Source organism: Neoarius graeffei, chromosome 12 (genome assembly GCF_027579695.1).
Source record: "Neoarius graeffei isolate fNeoGra1 chromosome 12, fNeoGra1.pri, whole genome shotgun sequence".
Taxonomy (NCBI): Eukaryota; Metazoa; Chordata; class Actinopteri; order Siluriformes; family Ariidae; genus Neoarius; species Neoarius graeffei.
Genome location: NC_083580.1, coordinates 22,409,737 through 22,427,003, shown reverse-complemented (window position 1 = coordinate 22,427,003; position 17,267 = coordinate 22,409,737). Strand labels below are relative to the sequence as shown.

Below are 17,267 nucleotides of genomic sequence, written 5' to 3'. Positions count from 1 at the left end.
CTTTGAGGATTTATTAAGAGGAGAATCCAAGAGAGAAAAGGTCAGATTCATTGGAGACAGCAAATCAGGAAGCAGAGTTGGTTAGTAAGGATGAGGTGAGGGCAGCCATAAAAAGAATGAAGACTGGGAAAGCAGTTGGACCAGATGGTATCCCAATTGAGGTTTGGAGATGTTTGGGTGAGACGGCTGTGGAGTTCCTAACGAGATTGTTTAATAAGATCCTAGAGAATGAGAAAATGCCATATGAATGGAGAAAGAGTGTGCTAGTCCCAATATACAAGAATAAGGGAGATATACAGAGCTGCAGTAATTACAGAGGAATAAAATTGATGAGCCACACCATGAAGCTATGGGAAAGGGTATTGGAGGCGAGATTGAGAAGACAGGTAGCAATCTGTGAACAGCAGTACGGGTTTATGCCAAGGAAGAGCACGTTGGATGCAATTTTTGCTTTAAGAATGTTAATGGAGAAGTACAGAGAAGGCCAGAGAAAGCTACATTGTGCGTTTGTAGACCTGGAGAAGGCATACGATAGAGTGCCGAGAGGTGAGTTATGGTATTGTATGAGAAAGAATGGAGTGAATGAGAAGTATATTAGAGTGGTGCAAGACATGTATGAGAACAGCGAAACAGCAGTGAGGTGTGCAGTTGGAACAACTGAATGGTTCAAGGTGAAGGTGGGACTCCATCAAGGATATGCTTTGAGTCCTTTCTTGTTTGCCATTGTGATGGATAGTTTGACGGACAAAGTGAGGCAAGAGTCACCATGGAACATAATGTTTGCAGATGATATTGTGATACATGGTGAAAGTAGAAAGGAGGTTGAGTTGGGTTTAAAGAGATGGAGGTATGCATTGGAACTAAGAGGAATGAAGGTGAGCAGTAGCAAAACAGAATACATTTGCATCAATGAGAATGGGGATGAGAGTGTAGTGAAGATGCAAGGAGTAGATGTAAAGAAAGTTGGTGAATTCAAGTACTTGGGATCAACTGTGCAGGAAAATGGGGGCTGCGATAGTGAGGTGAGAAAGAGAGTGCAGGCAGGGTGGAGCAGTTGGAGAAGGATTTCGGGAGTCATTTGTGATAGGAAAGTCCCAGCAAAAGTGAAAGGTAAGATGTATAAGACAGTAGTGAGACCAGCTGTGATGTAGGGATTGGAGACCGTACCCTTAACGAAGAGACAGGAGGCAAAGTTGGAGGTGGTGGAGTTGAGGATGTTAAGGTTTGCAATGGGAGTGACAAGGTTGGACAGGATAAGGAACATCAGAGGGACAGCAATTGTGGAGAACTTGGGAATTAAGCTAAGAGAGATGAGACTGAGATGGTATAGGCAGATCCTGAGAAGAGATGCAGAGCATGTGGGAAGGTGAATGTTGAGGATGGAGCTGCCAGGCAAACAAAAACGAGGAAGGCCAAAGAGGAGATACATGGAGGTGGTGAGAGAGGACATGAAAGTGGCAGGTGTGGTAGAGAAGGATGCTGAAGACAGGGAGCAATGGAGACGAAAGATCTGCTGTGGCGACCCCTAATCGGGAGCAGCCAAAAGAAAAAGAAGACAAGATGAAAACTGGTCAGGGAGGCTGCCAAGAGGCCTACAGTAACACTGAAGGAGCTGCAGGAATTTCTGGCAAGTACTAGTTGTGTACTACATGTGACAACAATCTCCTGTATTCTCCATATGTCTGGACTATAGGGTAGGCTTGCAAGACAGAAGCCTTTTCTTACAAAGAAAAACATCCAGGCTCGGTTATATTTTGCACAAAAAAAATACCTCAACTCTCCCAAAAGCATGTTGGAAAATGTGTTTTGGTCTGATGAAACAAAGATTGAACTTTTTGGCCACAATTTCAAAAGGTATGTTCGACAGAAAAACAACACTGCGCATCACCAAAAGAACGCCATACCCACGTTGAAGCATGGTGATGGCAGCATCATGTTTTGGGGTTGTTTTTCTTCAGCTGGAACAGGGGCTTTAGTCAAGGTGGAGGGAATTACCGTATGAACAGTTCTAAATACCAGTCAATTTTGGCCCAAAACCGTCAGGTGTCAGCTAGAAAGATGAAGAGGAATTTCATCTTTCAGCACAACAATGACCCCAAGCATACATCAAAATCAACAAAAGAATGACTTCACCAGAAGAAAATTAAAGTTTTGGAATGGCCCAGCCAGAGCCCAGACCTAAATCCAATTGAAAATCTGTGGGGTGACCTGAAGAGGGATGTGCACAAGAGATGCCCTTGCAATCTGACAGATTTGGAGCACTTTTGCAAGGAAGAGTGGGCAAATATTGCCAAGTTAGATGTGGCAGGCTGATAGACTCCGACCCAATAAGACTGAATGCTGTAATTAAATCAAAAGGTGCTTCAACAAAGTATTAATTTAAGGGTGTGCACACTTATGCAAACAGCTTATTGTACGTTTGTTTTTCCCCCTAATAGATTTGTTTATCAGTTGAATTGTACAGGTTATAGGTCACATTAAAGATGGGCAAAGTTTTGAAATTATTTATCGTGGTCTCATTTTTTTACATCAGAAAAACCTATCATTTTAACAGGGTGTGTATACTTTTTATATCCACTGTATTATCCTACATAAAAACAGTATATACATTTCTCAGTTTGGTTGACAGTAAAAACAACTAGACTATTGCTTTAAAAAAATGGACAACCATTTATTCAAGTACAAAAATGGACAGCATGAAATGTGTATTGAACTCTGTCTGTCTGTCTGTCTGTGTGTATAAGTAGTTATAGTACATTACCCATGCTTGTGCTTAATGATCTACTGGACAAAGCATTTATCAGCATATTTTAATGGGCCTTAAGATTAGCAGTTGTGTTTCTGACAAAGAATCATATGCATACTTACTGTTAAAATATGTTTAGCATATTTAACTAACTAAACAAGCATTTCTACTACTTCATATGACTTCAATCTTATTTTGATTTTAGTACAACAACCCTGGCAGGCTTCCCAAAGTTCCCATGCATTACAGTTTAGTGGTTTTCCTTTTTCCTTCTAAGAGAAACTAGTTAACTTAGGAAGAGCTGGATAATCATGAAAAATTTTTTTATATATACACACAGTATATATACTTTTTTTGTGTGTGTGTGTGTGTGTATGTGTGTGTGTGTGGGTGGGTGATGAAAGATGGCAAACAACAAACTGGGGCAGTTCAAGTACACTCCAGAGCTTTCATTATTAAAGTTAATGAATGGTTTATCAAAGAAAATTGAGTCTGAAAGCACTGAAAGGTTATTCGTGTGCTTCAGGTAATTTGGACAAGTAATATGATACATGTTTGCTCTCCTGGTGTCCCATTGAGGTAGAAACACTTAGATGTCAAAAAAGGAGTTTAAAAAAATCATTATAAAATAACATTCTCTCTTTTATACATTTAACAGTTATTCAATGTAATTGAGTCATAAACGAACTGATAGCCGATGAGGCACGTAGCGCAGAATTGGCTATCAGCCATGTACGACGAGACTGTGTGGAATAACTGTTTTATTCTCCCCACATTCACTGGATTTTGAGAAACAGAGCATTTTTATTTTTTTTGCAAATTCAATAAATAAAAACTTTATATAAAATGTCCGACAAAATCATTTCGACTTAGAATGTAAACAAACCGGCGAAATGACAGGAGCAATTTGTGAAAAATGCTATAATAATAATTCTTGGAAAAAAAAGATACAATCAAATACTCTTATTCCATATTTTGTTGCTTTTTTTGTATTTTGGGGGATTTCTTCTTCTTCAGGGTTTTTTGGTGGTTGGCAAACCAACTTAAAGGTCCACCGACTGGGCTGGAGTGTGGAACGGGTGATATTGGTGGGACTATATTCTTTTAGCTGTTTCTGTTTCTTTTAAATATGTGTTAACAATTTTTGCAGTTTTGTTTGTGAGTTTTTATTTTGTCCTCGATTGGTTCAGCAACATGTGCCACCATTTTGTTTTTCTCTACTCACGGTATATGAACTGATATCCTAGTAGTAGAGTAGCCAATCAGAGCGTGCGATTCCTCATATCTAGTGAATGTGAATAGAATATAACATGTTATCTCACAGGCATGTACACAATTATCCAATGTGTTCATCTTCTTCCACCACACAGTTAACGTGCACAGTCAATGCCCTGAGAGTGTGCATTCAATAGCATTAGTATAACAGCATTCTGTTTTATCACATAAGTAAAGTTAATCATTGAATTTTAATCTGTAAGAGGAAGGGAGAAAAGTGTGCAATACAATGGCAGAACTGACACCTGAGGATTCTGTTCCAGAGGACTATTCATTAGCACATTTGGTAGCAAAATCATTCCCATTTCCTTTTGTGTTTTCAGATTGCAAAATATCTTCATCTCAGATAGTTCAAAATACCATTGTTATCTGTGCTCAATTCATGAGGATTGATGTTTGTTACCGTAGCACATTAGTTCCTCCCATGCCAAGACCTGGTCCTCCCAGGCAGTCTCCCATCCTAGTACTAAGCAGACCCCTCAGGCGCATTGGATGACGCCAATCTCTGTTAGCACATTTGTAGTTTTGTTAATATTCATTTCCCTTTTTGTTTTTTTTTCTGTTATGTATATATCAAAAGTCTGCTATATGCTATACCTCAACATTAAACATGTGCAATATCATTAATGTGGGCACATTAAAATGACATTATTAGCCCACCTAATCCCATTTGGCAGCACGTTTGTAAGCATGTTCATTACCTTGCTCATTTGTGCATTCGGCATGTGCTGATACAATCTGTTCTGTGCTCTACATTGATATTTAGCATGCACTACTTCCATTTAAGAGGAAACATAATTGGCCTTTTGTTAGTGCAAACATATTTTGATGGAATCCCAAGTCATCAATACTTGGGGTAAAGTACTCTCTTAATCCTGCCGTCAGCTTTGTTCTTGTCCAGCCATTTGTCACATGGGAAGACAGTGGTCACCCCATTGGCTGTGTTGGTGATCTCAACTCGATTCAGCAGCCAACCAGGACTGATGCCTGAGTTATCATGTTCAATGTAGACTCGAAGCAGCTCACCCATATCTAACAGTTCAATGCTGAATCGGTCTGTACGGCCACGCTCAAATAGATTACGAAATTTCTGCTTCAGTTGGCGGCGGCCCGAGTCACCATTGGTGCCAAAGACAGAAAGAAAGACATTGGCATCTGTGCCTGCACCCTTCTCATCACCTGTGATCACAATGAGCTCATATGTAACAGGTACAAGTTTGCGTGCTTTGCTGGCAAAGCTCTCAATGAACTTTGTGCACTCAAAGGTCTGGAAGTCATCACGCTTAGATGAGAGGGGGATGAGGGCATTGCAACAGAAGATATACCTGAAGATGAGAGACAGGGAAGGAATGGAAGTTTAAGGAGGAATAGTTAATAAAATTTCAGTGTCCAACCCATCAGGAACAGCATATACAGAAGGGCTGGCTGGTATAAATAGTTGTTCAAAGGTAAAAATGCAAGTTTTCACATTTTTTTTTGAATCCACAAACAAGTCTTTTTTTGTTAACAAATGTATGTGGATTTTTGAACATTTGTGGAACCAAGCACAACAGTACCTCACTGGTTGTAAGAAAAAGATACAGAATGGCGTAAAGATGTGATGCTGGGACTGATTTCTTTCCTGCCCAGACTGTAGACTCAAGGAGCCTGTCAGTGACAATTAAGTGATACTCACCTTAAAGGTAGACTGCCTTTCAGATTTTTCAAGTTTAGGTCATAAAAAGAATTTTCCCTGACACCCAATTATTTTTGTTTAATGGACTGAAAGCTACTGAATTTGAATCACAGACTTCCAATTTTTTATTATTATTATTATTATTATTATTATTATTATTATTATTATATTTTTAATAGAACAGTTAATGAATTTAGGGCCACGTGGCCCTAAATTCTCCACTATTTTTTTCTTGTTTCACTATGACCCAATTCAAAATACTACATCATGCATCACATGGTGGGCTTTCCCTATTCACACAAGGCGTTGTGGGATACAAATTTGAAACAAGAGAGAACAATGGTGGGCATGAGTGTGTGAATGAAACGTGAAAGACCAATGGCAGTAATGGAAAGTGAGACGAAAAGACATTATGGTGCGAAGGAAGGGAAACGCAGGACCAAACTAATAAATATTGGCAGTCAGCGAGCACCTTGGTGTGATCAGCTGTTCATTAAGTGACAGAATCTGTGGCAGTTCTAGACCAAAATTACTAGGGGGGCCGAGGTGGGGCTAGTGTTTTTTCAGGGGGGCACATATAAGGACAAAACATGGCAATATTTAAGTGTTCAAAATGTTTTGTTTAGTTTATTTAAAACCAAAACAAAATACATTAAGCATAAATACAATGAGATAAACATTCTGTCTCAATAGCCTAAACATAAAATAAATTGTGCTCAATAAATCTTAAAATCATGTTTCTCTTTTTTGTAAAATGAGATTTCTATTTTTGCATACAATGAACCTTTTATCTGTACAATGAACCTTTTATCTGTACAATGACACTTTTTAAATTCACAGCATGAATGAATTTTCTTTTTCACAGCATGAGACTTGAATGTACAATCACTATATCTAAATCACACTATCATCTCATCTCATCTCATTATCTCTAGCTGCTTTATCCTTCTACAGGGTCGCAGGCAAGCTGGAGCCTATCCCAGCTGACTACGGGCGAAAGGCGGGGTACACCCTGGACAAGTCGCCAGGTCATCACAGGGCTGACACATAGACACAGACAACCATTCACACTCACATTCACACCTACGGTCAATTTAGAGTCACCAGTTAACCTAACCTGCATGTCTTTGGACTGTGGGGGAAACCGGAGCACCCGGAGGAAACCCACGCGGACACGGGGAGAACATGCAAACTCCACACAGAAAGGCCCTCGCCGGCCCCGGGGCTCGAACCCAGGACCTTCTTGCTGTGAGGCGACAGCGCTAACCACTACACCACCGTGCCGCCCACACTATCATCATCTCACTCTTTCTTTTTGTACAGTAGGGGGTTAAAATAGAAAGAAAAAATAAATTCACATACAGTGGTCTCAGAATCACCCTATAGCATTCACAGCAGGCTGAAACACTACAACAACAAGATTCTGCGATTGTGACTCCTTGAGAAACGGTCTACAACGATCTACTTGCATTCATCAAGGTTCAAAGCCTTGGACCTTCTGGATTCAATGCTGAGCACACCAAGATTGCTTAGACGCTCCTCACTAATGGTGGATCGGAGGTAGGTCTTCACCAGTTTCAAAGTGGAGAAACTCCGCTCACAAGAGGCAGAGCTCACTGGGAGTGCCACAGCTATTTTGCATAGTCTAAAGAGCTCAAAAAATACTTATTTATATGGCTCAGTGAAACGTGTCAACGCTACTGTATCTGATGGCTTTTCAATCAAAAAACTTCGGACATGGCAGCTGTTATCTCTCACGTCTGAAGTTTACAATTCGCGCTGCTGCTGGTCTTTCTGCTGCAGGTAACAGTGTGCGTGTAATGCTTTAAGGAGTCTGTGTAGAACACTCTGTCGTGTCAGTTCCGATCTTCGAGCTAGCACATGTCGAAATTAATAAATCTTATTATCTGTTCAGCACAGGGGCCACAACAGGGGCCAGGAGCAATTTTACAGGGGCACTGGCCCCCCCGGCCCTCGTTTAAAACCGCCTATGGACAGAATGATGTAACTGTCAGTGCATGGCCAAGGTAAACCTGTAGATGGCAGTAATGCAACACTGGATGCCAACTGCCATAAAACCCTAAAGATGAAGAAGACGATGACGACGACTAAGGTAAGCATGCGCACACAGACTTCCTCTGTGTGCTTGACTACACGAAGCAAGCAATTTCATGCACATTATTTGCTAGGGGAGTCCCCTCAAATTAAATAACTTCCCAGCCACAGAATGGCCTGTTTTTTTTTTTTTTTTAGATATTACAAAAATAAACATATATCACAATGACCAAATTTATGAGGGAACCAAATTTCACCGATTTTATGAAATCGAAAGGCAGTCTACTTTTAATTTGATCTTGAGCAGATGTAATAAGTGTGAACAAGGAGGAATCTGTTATCTTTTTATTCGACCCCAAAATGCATTTAAAAGAGAAACTAAGCAAAAGGATAAATAACAAAACTATGTTTAGTGTATTTGGTTAGAAAGGAATGATTATAAATGTTCTGCTCAGCATGTTTGGTATTAGTAAGAAACAAGGCATGAACATGGCATTAGGAAGAGTATGGCATTATACTGCAAACTTGAAACACTTAAAGAGTAAAATCACAATGGAGACTACCTATCTGCTCTCAAGTATGTGTTTGTCACACATACTTGTATTCTTATTATGGCATCGATGAGACCTTATGATATAATGCATTGCTAAGCCCTAATATTTTCATTGTCAAGAAGAAGAAACCTTTATTCATCACATGCACACTTCAAGCACAGTGAAATTCATCCTCTGCATTTAACCCATCTGAAGCACTGAACACACGTGCACACACACCCAGAGCAGCGGGCAGCCCAGAGCGCAGTCAGGGGTTCAATACTTTGCTCAAGGGCACCTCAGTCCAAGGCCGCCCCACGTCAACCTAACTGCATGTCTTTGGATTGTGGGGGAAAACGGAGCACCCGGAGGAAACCCACGCAGACACGGGGGAACATGCAAACTCCACACAGAAAGGCCCTCGCCGGCCGCTGGGTTCGAACCCGGAACCTTCTTGCTGTGAGGTGACCGTGCTAACCACTACACCACCGTGCCGCCCACATGGTGCCCACAAGCTATTGACATTAGATTTTAGCCCTTGAGCAGCTGCCAATGAGCTACAGTGATACACCATAATAATTAACTTCAATAAGTGGCTAAAAGCGCTGTCGCCTCACAGCAAGAAGGTTCTGGGTTCGAGCCTCGTGGCCGGCGAGGGCCTTTCTGTGTGGAGTTTGCATGTTCTCCCTGTGTCCACGTTGGTTTCCTCCGGGTGCTCTGGTTTCCCCCACAGTCCAAAGACATGCAGGTTAGGTTAACTGGTGACTCTAAATTGACCGTAGGTGTGAATGTGAGTGTGAATGGTTGTCTGTGTCTATGTGTGTCAGCCCTGTGATGACCTGGTGACTTGTCCAGGGTGTACCCCGCCTTTCGCCCGTAGCCAGCTGGGATAGGCTCCAGCTTGCCTGCGACCCTGTAGAACAGGATAAAGTGGCTACAGATAATGAGATGAGAGATGAGAAGTGGCTAAAAGCAAAATACAGCGTCACATTTGCTTCTCAAAAAGGTAATCTCATTCTGTTCACTATATGGGAGGTGCAATTACTTTCTCCACTTCCATTGAGGAATATGTTGGCAATCTTTTGACAAGTTTCATGATTAGCAGTAATATTTGTGCTCCTACTGTAGATATCTGGGCTCATAGCTAATGTAATGTGACTTCACAGGCTATGGGTCAGCTTGTCCTTTGGGACAAAAAGCAACTCTATTTAAAAACACGAGTTGCATTTTTTAATTTCATCGAAGAAGTGAGCAATTACAAGTAATCAATTGTATGATGTCCTTTAGGCCAAAATTTGATGCCTTCTGGTCAACAAACACTGCGTGAGACAGTTATATATAACCTTTTCAAAATGGAAAATGCAATAATGTCTATCCATCCATCCATCCATCCATCTGTTATCCATAACCTCTTATCCTGTGCAGGGTTGCGGGCAAGCTGGAGCCTATCCCAGCTGACTATGGGTGAGAGGCAGGGTACACCCTGGACAAGTTGCCGGGTCATCACAAGGCTGACACATCAAGACAAACAACCATTCACACTCACATTCACACCTACGGTCAATTTAGAGCCACCAGTTAGCCTAACCTGCATGTCTTTGGACTGTGGGGCAAACCAGAGCACCTGGAGGAAACCCACGCAGACATGGGGAGAACATGCAAACTCCACACAGAAAGGTCCCTGTCGGCCACTGGGCTCAAACCTAGAGCCTTCTTTCTATGAGGCAACAATGCTAACCACTACACCACCGTGCCACCCCAAATACAATACAATAATTTGATAGCATTATTATAATGGCACAAGACTAGTGTGTTCTTAGTGTATGTAAAAAAAAATATACGAATTTGTGAAAATGTGAGACAGAACAAGCAATTCCACCATGTACTGTGTCTCAATGTCGTTTACAGTTTAGTGTAATTCCATTATCAACGTCCCCGAACTTTGCTCAGGGATCACTCACCTGTTGCCAAGGTTCTTCTCCGTTATGATGACTTCCTCAACCCTCCAGAAGGCTTCTGATTTGTTCTTCTTGCCATCTTTGGGGATGTGGCCCAGGCAGATACTGACAATGTCACCCAGAATCTTACAGGAGAACTCAAACCGGTCCATGGCACCTCTACAAACACACACACACACACACACACACACAATTGGAAAGCAATTTCTAGTTTGCTCACCTCACCAGATTTTGTTTAAAAGACATGATCTTTTCACTGATTGTTAATGATTAATTTAAAAAAGCTTTTTTTTTGCAGTTGATGATGGATAAAATAAAGCATCAGTGTGCACACCCTAGACATGAATAAAATAGCAATCTTGACTGTCTTTCATGTTATGTGAACTAAACTGACTAACATCTTATGCAAGGAACAGAAGACTGTATTTTATTTTTACTGTAAAAAACGTTTCTTTTTGGTGGAGTTCTCCATCGTGAGTTCTTTGGATCTTCCCAGCCTTCCTTCCAGAACGATCCAGGCGTTCTCTTTTGTCTCAGCATCGTCCATGTCCGCTGTTATTGTGACAACCTCGTACTCTAACAGAGAAGTGACAGGGTTTAGACTTAACATTAAAAACATGATATATGTGACAAACATAGGGGTTGAAGCTTGTCCCTGAGTAACATCTATATCACCTGAAAATAAAAATTAAATTAGTTACAATAATGTACACACTTAAGTAGAAACTCCTCAAACTGCATGTTCAGTAAGGCAATAAACTTTTATCCTGGTCAGGGGCATGATGGCTCAAGAGCCTATCCTGGGTACAAGATGGGAACTTAACCCAGATGGGACACCAGTCAATCACAGTACGTCATGCAGCCACACGTTCAGACATTCATTCACATTCAGAGTCACCAATTCACTTAAGTGTATGTTTTATGGAGTTGGGAAGACATCTCTCTAGGGATATCATGCAAAATTCCACAAAACTTTCAGCCTTCCAGAAAATAGACAAAACCTATTTTGCTTAGTCCTCTACTTGCAAATATAGTGCCAGTCAAAAGTTTGGACACACCTTCTAATTCAATGTTTTGTTGTTATTTGTATTAATTAAAAGACACTTCATGTCTTAAGGTAATGATGGACTGTCATTTCTCTTTACTTAGTTGGATTACTACAGTTGTGGAATAGAGCTAGTGACTGAATTTTATTTATTATATCCTATTTGATCTCAAACACATTAAGGCAGCAAGGCATTACTCTAAATAACTGTTGACGAGTGGCACGGTGGTGTAGTGGTTAGCACTGTCGCCTCACAGCAAAGAAGGTCCTGGGTTCGAGCCCAACGGCTGGCAAGGGTCTTTCGGTGTGGAGTTTGCATGTTCTCCCCGTGTCTGCGTGGGTTTCCTCCGGGTGCTTCGGTTTCCCCCACAATCCAAAGACATGCAGGTTAGGTTAATTGGTGGCTCTAAATTGACCATAGGTATGAATGTGAGTGTGAATGGTTGTTTGTCTCTATGTCAGCCCTGCGATAACCTGGTGACTTGTCCAGGGTGTACCCCACCACTCGCCCATAGTTAGCTGGGATAGGCTCCAGTTTGCCTGTGACCCTGTAGAACAGATTAAGTGGCTACAGATAATGGATGGATGGATGGATGGATGGAACTTTTAATGAGTCATAGCTGTTTACTGAAAAGCATTCCAGGTGACTACCTCCTGAAGCTGGTTATTAAGATAATGTCAGTAGTGTGCAAAGCATCATCAAGGTAAACACTGGCTACTTTGAAGAATCTAAAATATGAAACATGTTTTGTTTTTTGTTTAACACTTTTTTGTTTACCACATAATTTCATATATGTTCCAAATGGTATTTCATAGTTTTGATGTCTTCAGTGTTTGTTCTACAATATAGAAAATAGTCAAAATACAGAGACCTCTATAAATGAGTAGGGTTGTTCAAACTTTTGACTGGTACTGTACACTGGGTGTTATGAAGTTTGCAAGTGTTTGTACACACAAAAATCTTTAGTAAATCTGAGATAGGGGCAGGTAAAAATGCAGAGATGTTTGAAGAAATAACACCGTGGTAATATGGATGTGTGTGTGCGTGTGTGTGCGTGTGCGTGTGTGTGTGTGTGTGTGTGTGTGAGCATCTCACTTGTTTTCTCATCAAAGTCCAACACGTCATTGTTAGCACAGGCCAACTCTCTCATGATCTGCCCATCATCCTCCTTCTTTGCAAGCCAGCGGTCACAACGAAAACGAAACTTCTTCCCCATGGTTTCATCAAAAATATCCACAGACTCCAGATGCCACCCTGGAGCGAGTCCTGTCAGGAAACACAAATGTACACACAGTTACACACACAGGAATATTCAGGAAAGCACAGACTCATACACATTAGGCACACATGTAAAGTAAGACATCGTATAGTAGCACAGTCAAAACAAAATTTCACTATATTTACAATAGACAATGTTGCAGTACACCATATGCAGTACACACACACACACACACACACACACACACATACATACATTATATATATATATATATATATATATATATATATATATATATATATATATATATACACACACACAGGGTAAAGGGATTTCACAGTCCTACCACAGACTGTGGTATAGGTCATTCTAGAATTCGGAGTACATTTCGCGTCTGAGATAAACCTTTTGATATTTTCCTCAAAAGAAATCTTTACTGAATCAATTTTGAACAATAACAAAAATTATGACAAACTTTCACCAATAGCAATGCTTGATGTACATTTTAGACCCAATTTATGCATAAAGCATTAACCCCCCCCCCCATTATGGGCTGTCTTTGACTACTGAATCATACATTCAACTTGAATAAACATGAAGTGATTCAGTCTCTTTTGGAAATCAATTGCAGAGAAAGTCTATCTTCTGTATTATGTGAAATTTCAGTAATATATTGTAGGAATTCGAGTGGGTGGGTGGAGCACAGAAGTACGGCAGGCCAGAACTGAGTTCCAAAACTTTTTATTTTGCACTTTTCAGTGATTCGTTTCCACTCTCCCAGCCACACACGCACACACACACGCAAGTCATCTGGTTGGGGAGAGAGCTCCCTTCCTCTGCTCTCTCTCTCTCCTTTTATAGGGCGCGGTCACTGGGGAAGACACACAAACACAGGTTAACTCACATCAGGTGCAGTGATTCTGCCACTTACCTTCCCTGACTCCACCCTCCGGTCACAGACCGACGCTTGACCACGCCCCCACTGCCACATACCCCCACCGCCTGACTCAGGCCGGGCAGCAATCCGGCCTGCAGCCAACTCCCCCCCCCCGATGGGAGAGGAAATCCGCCACGACCATCTGCGCCCCCGGCCTGTGGACCACCTTGAAGTTAAAGGGCTGGAGTGCCAGATACCAATGGGTGATCCACGCGTTGGCATCCTTCATGCGGTGGAGCCACTGGAGGGGCACGTGGTCCGAACAGAGGGTGAAAGGGCATCCCAGCAGGTAGTAGCGGAGGGCGAGGACCACCCACTTGATGGCCAGGCACTCCTTCTCTATTGTGCTGTAGCAGCCCTCATGCACCGACAGCTTCCTGCTGATGTACAGCACTGGGCGATCCTCCCCCTTCACCTCCTGGGACAGAACAGCCCCCAGCCCTCTGTCCGACGCGTCCGTCTGCAACATAAAGGGGAGAGAAAAGTCAGGGGAGTGTAACAGTGGCCCCCCACACAGTGCAGCCTTTACCTCAGAGAAAGCCCGCTGGCATTGCTCCGTCCACTGGACCGGATCTGGTGCCCCCTTTTTAGTGAGATCAGTCAGCGGGCTGGTGACGTCCGAATAATTAGGTATAAACCTACGATAGTAGCCAGCCAGCCCCAGGAACTGTCTCATCCCCTTTTTGGTCTTGGGCCTCAGGCAGGCCACAATCGCTGTTGTCTTATTAATTTGGGGATGCACCTGCCCATTGCCCAAGTGGAAGCCCAGATACTGTACTTCCACCCGCCCAATCACACACTTCTTTGGGTTGGCTATGAGACCCGCTCGCCTCAGCAACCTAAGGATGGCCCTTAGGTGTTGTAGATGCCGCGGCCAGTCGTTACTATAGATTATAATATCGTCCAAGTACACAGCCGCATAGGTGGTGTGGGGGCGGAGGACCCTTAGCCTGGGCCCGCCCATCCTAAGCGTGACACAACATGAGGGCCTGTTGCGAGCTTAGTCTGGCCAGGCAAACTATCTACAGCTCTTCCAAGCTCCCGAAAAATTGGGAGCCAATCAACTTTGAGCATCTCCAATGGCCCTGGGTAGAGGTGTGTTCAAGGCAGTGATGTAGTAGAACTGCGACCGGAAGCCATAGATTGTTTACAGAATCTATGCCGGAAGCGCTTCATTCACTAGAAACATTACGAACATGGAGCAAGTTCTCATTGAAAACGGAGCAAAGAGCAGCCCTGGAGGTATTTATTGAAAGGAAGGACGTTTTCACCTTGCTCCCGACCAGCTTCGGTAAGAGTTTAATCTACCAGTTAGCCCCGTCGCATCACATACGTCAGAGGAAAGAGTGATGTGATTTGTTTAAGCTTTGTCACAGCCTTTTCTCGCTTCGACCAGTAGCAAACTGAGGCATTTCAGGGAGGCGGGTCAACCACGCACTTTGGGAAACGGTTGGGCTTAATATCTTTGCCAGACCAAATGCTTGCAGAGCTTTGAAGTCGTGTTAGCCAGACTAGAGGACCCTATCCATAAGCTGCTGGAACATAGTGGGCACCCCAAACAGCCCAAAAGGAAGTGTGACAAATTGGTGTAAGCTAAACGGTGTGGAAAAGGCCATTTTCTCTCAGGATAATGGAGTCAAGGGGATCTATATCCCTTTGTCAAATCCAGTGTCGAATAAAAACGAGCCGTGCCTAGTCGATCCAGCAACTCGTCAAAATGAGGCATTGGGTACGCATTGAATTTAGACACTGTGATGACTTTTCTATAGTCCACACAGAACCGGACTGACCCGTTGGCCTTGGGAACCAAGACCACTGGGCTGCTCCAGTCACTGTGGGACTCCTCGACGATGCCCATGTCGAGTATGGCCTCGAGTTCTTCCCGAACCACATTTTTCTTGTGTTTGGGCAGCCTGTAAGGGCGGCTGCGCACTACCACCCCCGGGGGTGTCTCAATGTGGTGTTCTATGAGGCGGGTGCGGCCAGGCAGGGGCGAGAACACGTCCGAAAATTCGGTCTGCAACTGGGCAACCTCCGTGAGCTGGGTCAAGGAGAGCTGGTCTCCACAGGGGACCGGAGAGGTAAGCGATGTCAATGGTCCTTTTTGAACCTCCGGTCCCAGCTCCGCCTTCTCCGGAACCACTGACACCAATGCCATGGGGACCTCCTCGTTCCAAAGTTTGAGCAGATTGAGGTGGTAAATCTGTAGCACCCCACCCCTGTCCGTTCGCCTCACCTCATAGTCGATGTCCCCAACTCGCCGTGTGACCTCAAAGGGTCCTTGCCACTTGGCGATCAATTTGGAGCTCGACGTGGGCAACAGCACGAGTACTTTATCTCCTGGTGCGAACTCCCTAAGGTGCGTGCCCCTGTCATACAGGTGGATTTGCTGTTATTGGGCCTGCCGCAAATTCTCCTGGGTTAGGTGTGTGTGTGGAGTTTTGCGCGCAGGTCGATAACGTATTGAATTTCATTTTTGCTCATTGAAGGTCCCTCCTCCCAATTTTCCCACAGTACATCTAGGATGCCCCGTGGCTTACGCCCATATAATAATTTGAACGGGGAGAACCCCGTGGAGGCTTGTGGGACCTCTCGCACTGCGAATAACAGGGGTTCGAGCCATTTATCCCAATTGTGTGCGTCCTCATGTATAAACTTTTTAATTATGTTCTTGAGGGTGCGATTAAATCATTTGACTAAGCCGTCCATTTGTGGGTGATAAACGCTGGTGCGGATCAGCTTAATTCCTAGTAACCCATACAGTTCGCGCAGTGTGCGTGACATAAACGTAGTGCCTTGATCAGTCAGAATCTCTTTGGGGATTCCAACTCGGGAGATGACGTGGAAGGGTGCTTCCACAACACAACGTGCTGAGATATTGTGAAGAGGCACTGCTTCTGGACATCGTGTTGCATAGTCCACCAGAACTAAAATAAAGCGATACCCTTGTGTTGACCGATCTAATGGCCCGATGAGATCCATCCCAATTCTTTCGAACGGGGTCTCGATTAATGGCAGAGGGCGCAAAGGCACTTTTGGAATGGCTGCTGGATTTACTAACTGGCATTCGCGGCATGCCGTACACCACCTATGGACATCGCCGCGAATCCCTGGCCAATAGAACCGGGCCATTATTCAGGCTAGTGTCTTTTCCTGCCCCAAGTGTCCAGCCATGGGATTAAAGTGAGCCGCCTGGGATACCAATTCCTGGCGGCTCTTTGGGATCAAAAGTTGTGTGATCGGCTCCTTAGTCTGAGTGTCCTGCGTCACTCGGTATAATCTATCCTTTATAATGGAAAAATAGGGGAAGGATGGGGTGGCGTTTGGCTGGAGCATTTGACCATCCATTACTCTCACTTGGCCAAACACATGCCGCAGAGTCTCGTCTCACGACTGCTCTAACGGGAAATCTGTGAGGGATTCCCCGAGAGAGGGAGGAGGAGCCTGCTGGTCCTCACTCTGACGTGGTGATGACGTACAACCCCGATTCCAAAAAAGTTGGGACAAAGTACAAATTGTAAATAAAAATGGAATGCTATGATGTGGAAGTTTCAAAATTCCATATTTTATTCAGAATAGAACATAAATGACATATCAAATGTTTAAACTGAGAAAATGTATCATTTAAAGAGAAAAATTAGGTGATTTAAATGTCATGACAACAACACATCTCAAAAAAGTTGGGACAAGGCCATGTTTACCACTGTGAGACATCCCCTTTTCTCTTTACAACAGTCTGTAAACGTCTGGGGACTGAGGAGACAAGCTGGTCAAGTTTAGGGATAGGAATGTTAACCCATTCTTGTCTAATGTAGGATTCTAG

General features: G+C 43.2%; 1 protein-coding gene across 1 annotated transcript in view; it reads right to left on the bottom strand.

The window, feature by feature from the left end:
* Nucleotides 1-4,865: 4,865 nt before the first annotated feature.
* The window catches only part of LOC132894886 (lipoxygenase homology domain-containing protein 1-like), a 157,856-nt gene continuing 145,454 nt past the window's right edge, over nt 4,866-17,267 (bottom strand). Inside the window, exons 42-45 of the mRNA XM_060935019.1 lie at nt 12,384-12,554; nt 10,680-10,818; nt 10,246-10,401; nt 4,866-5,346 (exon numbers count right to left, since the gene is read on the bottom strand). Coding sequence (XP_060791002.1) covers nt 4,866-5,346; nt 10,246-10,401; nt 10,680-10,818; nt 12,384-12,554 — 947 coding nt within the window. The remainder of the gene's footprint in view (nt 5,347-10,245; nt 10,402-10,679; nt 10,819-12,383; nt 12,555-17,267) is intronic.